The sequence below is a fragment of the Morone saxatilis genome, unplaced genomic scaffold (assembly GCF_004916995.1).
Source record: "Morone saxatilis isolate NCDOM2014 unplaced genomic scaffold, NCSU_SB_2.0 Contig14, whole genome shotgun sequence".
Taxonomy (NCBI): domain Eukaryota; kingdom Metazoa; phylum Chordata; class Actinopteri; family Moronidae; genus Morone; species Morone saxatilis.
This window is the reverse complement of record NW_023339696.1, coordinates 21,951,599-21,955,487: the sequence shown is the minus strand read 5'-3', so window position 1 is coordinate 21,955,487 and position 3,889 is coordinate 21,951,599. Positions and strand designations below refer to the sequence as shown.

The 3,889-nt window shown below is 35.4% G+C and overlaps 1 protein-coding gene across 1 annotated transcript in view; it reads right to left on the bottom strand.

Moving 5' to 3' along the window:
- stx1b (syntaxin 1B) overlaps positions 1 to 3,889 on the bottom strand; it is a 22,525-nt gene that overhangs the window by 18,291 nt on the left and 345 nt on the right. Inside the window, exon 3 of the mRNA XM_035654267.1 lies at positions 150 to 249. Within this exon, the coding sequence (XP_035510160.1) occupies positions 150 to 249 (100 nt within the window). The remainder of the gene's footprint in view (positions 1 to 149; positions 250 to 3,889) is intronic.

Sequence of the window (3,889 nt, the reverse complement as noted above, 5' to 3'; positions counted from 1 at the left end):
TAACTGTTAACGTTATCCATCATCCATCTTATCGATCAGTCCACCAGGATTAGTTTCAGTGAAGTTGGAAGTTATTTTTTCCGTGTGTTGAACAACCAGTGTGTGAGAGTGTGTGTGCGTGTGTGTGTGTGTGTGTCTGAGCGTCTTACTTTCGTCAGGGTTGGGTGCGGCCAGGATGGCGCTGTGCTGCTTCTTGACCTGCTCCACATCCTCTGACAGCTTTTCTATACAGCCTCTGATCTCTTCAACCTGAGCACACACAAAACACACAAAACACACGTTACATTGAGGTCATCGCAGTGAGGTCATCGCAATGAGGTGACAGAGGGACACAACCAGGAAATAACATCAGTATTATTAGTTATACTGAAAACGAATGTTAACATCAGCATACTAATATGCTTAAAATGACAATGCTAACAAGCTAATTAATGTCTTTACCATGTTCCCAATTTTTTGTGTTAGCATGCTAACATTTGCTCATAAGCAGTAAAAACAAAGTACAGCTGTACGAAGGACCACAACCACCAAAATAAAAAACAAACACATTAATATGCCGTTAAATGCACCAAGAAATAATATTTAAACATTTAATTTAATTTGCTTCTGTTTTAATTCCGTTTGCATTTACTTTCCAATTGAATTAATGAATGTACTCCTTTTTAAATATATTTGTTTATGTATTATTTCCCCCAAACTTATTTATTTCTATGTTTTCTTTTACATTTCTGCTTCATTATGCTGATGATGTGCTGTCATTCGTTTCATTTTCTTGGGCTTTTATTGCCTTTAATTGATAGCTGAAGATAGACAGGAAAAGGGGGGCAGCTCTACCAGGTGAGCTATCCGGGCGCCCCTCATTTGTTTAATGTTAAGGCGGCTCCGACCAGGACTCTGATGTGGATCATATTTAATGGAGAAAATATTTACAGAAGTAGAGAAAATACATACAAACACAAATTAAATGTTGCAGTTGTGGTCCTCCATATTGCTGAGGCTAGTGGCAATGTCATCAATTTTACAGGTATTATATATTTTTTTTTTAATAAATTGATTATAAAGAGCATTTACTAAATAAACTAATAATAACAAACTAAATAAGTTAAAATAAAAATATAAATAAAATATATTAAAAGCTGAGAGATGAACAAAACGATGCTGAAATATAATAAACTGACACACAGAACAACAATGTCACATCTCAGCTGTTTCAGTGAATCAGTATTTGATTTATTAAACTCTTACATAAACAGCCTCAGTGTTCACTGACGATCAGCTGGTTTTTAGTGTCTTTGTGGTTTCTTATCCTCCACACAAGACGATGATCAGCTCTGAAGCTTCCTACCCTCCGGTGGGAGATCAACACCAAATCTGTGTGTGTGTGTTCAGTTGATGTGTATCGGCCGAGGAGGATAATCCACCTTCCACACTGAAGGTCACTGCACTCCCACGCCACAGTGACGAGTTGTTCTTTAAACGCCGGGAAAGTTTTGTCAGAATATAAACTCAAGGTCGGTGGATGCTAATTTGTCTTCAACAATGTGGACGATAAACGGGAACATTACAAACACAACACAATCTGTTCTGTCTACACTGTAAAATATAATCTGTACGTTAATTTTACAGATTATTTCTGTATTTTTAAATAGATTTAAATATCAATAAAATTACAAAAATATCCTGTGAATTTACATGTTTAATGTAAAATAATGTGAAAAATCTGTAACTGTAAATAATCATGAAATTACTCCCTATTTAAAGAAAATTTCCTTTTTTTCACATATAAAGATTAAAATAAATGTGAAAATCTATTTTTTCAGAGATATTTACTGTTATTTAATAGATTGATACTGATACATTTAACTTTAATACTGTTAATACATTTTAAAAAAAAATATTTGTTGTGTGATTTTACATAGATTTGTTTGTTAATTGACAGATATCTTGCATAATTATGGAAGTTTTCACAACAGAAACATTGAATAAATGTTGTTTATCAGTGTATAGTAAACTGTTCAAATTACAGTTATTTACCAGTGAAACACCAATAATTACTGTCATTTCACAAATAATAAATGACCTTTATTGCTGTTTATACTTTTTATTTGATTAAAATAAGAAAAATCAAATAATAACAGCACTCTGATGTAAATATAAGCCTGATTATTTGTATTATAACAGTGTTCACCTGTATTTGTAGCTCATTGGTTTTACAGTGTAAATATCTTTAATTAAACATTAAAAAGACAAAGATTGTAAAAAACTAAAACTGTAAACTTATAGAAAATTAATCATTATTTTCTTTATTTTACTGTATTTTTTTGCCGTCCAGCTGCTGGAATATTACTGGGTTTTATACAACTTTTTTTTTTTTTTTACACAGATAAACTCTACATATTCTCTCAGAAACAATGAGTTTGAAGGAGGATGGCTCAGTTATTGATGCTCTGAGGAAACGGGCTAACGAAGTGAAGCTGAGAGGAAAACATAAATTCAGCAGTTCATCTGTCTTCTCACACAACAGCAAACAAACTGAACAACTTCACTGCAGCAGCGGCTCTTTCTGCCTGTCTGGCTTCAACATATAAATCTGATCTTCATACATTTTAATCGAGGAAGGTTTTTTTTTTCTTTCCAACAAGCTCATTTTGAGTTTGATGCTGCTTCGTATAATTTATAATTAGCTCATTAAGATTGATCAAGCTCTGATGGAGGCTGTAAACTTTCAGTCTCTCCTCTTCCTCTGGTCATGTACAATAAAATCCTTTAAAACTTTTGTTTCAGTGGTTTTATCACGTGTGTGTAAACTCACTTTTACTCTGACCAATAACGACAGTTTGTGAACGCGTTACTGTCCTTATAAAGTCTGTTTGTGGACACGTTAGTGTCCTCCTAACGTCTGTTGTGAACACGTTACTGTCCTCATATCGTCTGTTTGTGAACATGTTAATGTCCCATAACGTCTGTTTGTGAACATGTTAATGTCCCCATATCGTCTGTTTGTGAACACGTTAATGTCCCTATAGCGTCTGTTTGTGACCACGTTAATGTCCCTATAACGTCTGTTTGTGAACATGTTAATGTCCTCATAAAGTATGTTTGTGAACACGATACTGTCCTCATAACGTCTGTTTGTGAACACGTTACTGTCCTCATACCGTCTGTGAACACGTTAATGTCCCCATATTGTCTGTTTGTGAACACGTTAATGTCCCTATAACGTCTGTTTGTGAACACGTTAATGTCCCTATAACGTCTGTTTGTGAACACTTTACTGTCCCATAACGTCTGTTTGTGAACATGTTAATGTCCCGTCTACATTAAAGGCCGGCGACTGTCTGTAACAGCTCGTGTTAACAGGAGGGAAAAGTGGACTTCAGAAGCTTCAGTGTGTCTTCGCCGTCGGTCTGCAGACGTGTGGTGATCAGCTCACAGGAACTCTGTCTCTGTGCAGATCTTTGCACTGATAACACAGACTCTCTTTCACTCATTCATAAACCGAACAGCTGAATCAAAGATCTTCCAGGTGCATTATGGGATCGTAGCAGCCGCTGGCAGCTTTTCTAAAATTGTTTCGTGTTTTTGAGCATATGTTTAGCTTTTTTTGTATAATTTATTAAAAATGGAATCCAGCTTGTTCCAGTGAGAATAAAATCTGCTGCCGTCCAGCTCGACTCAGTTAACTACAGACTGATTCCTACTTGGACAACATACTATTGACTTGGGCTCAGATTTGAAGTATTGGGGGGGCGGTCTGTATCCATCTCACATACCTTCAAAATAAAAGCTCTTTATCAAATATATTTATATCGCCAGTGGAGGTGAAAATACTTTGAGTTTCCTCTGAGAGAAACTACAGTGTGTAAGGTCTTCCAGGTTTTCCAGGTTT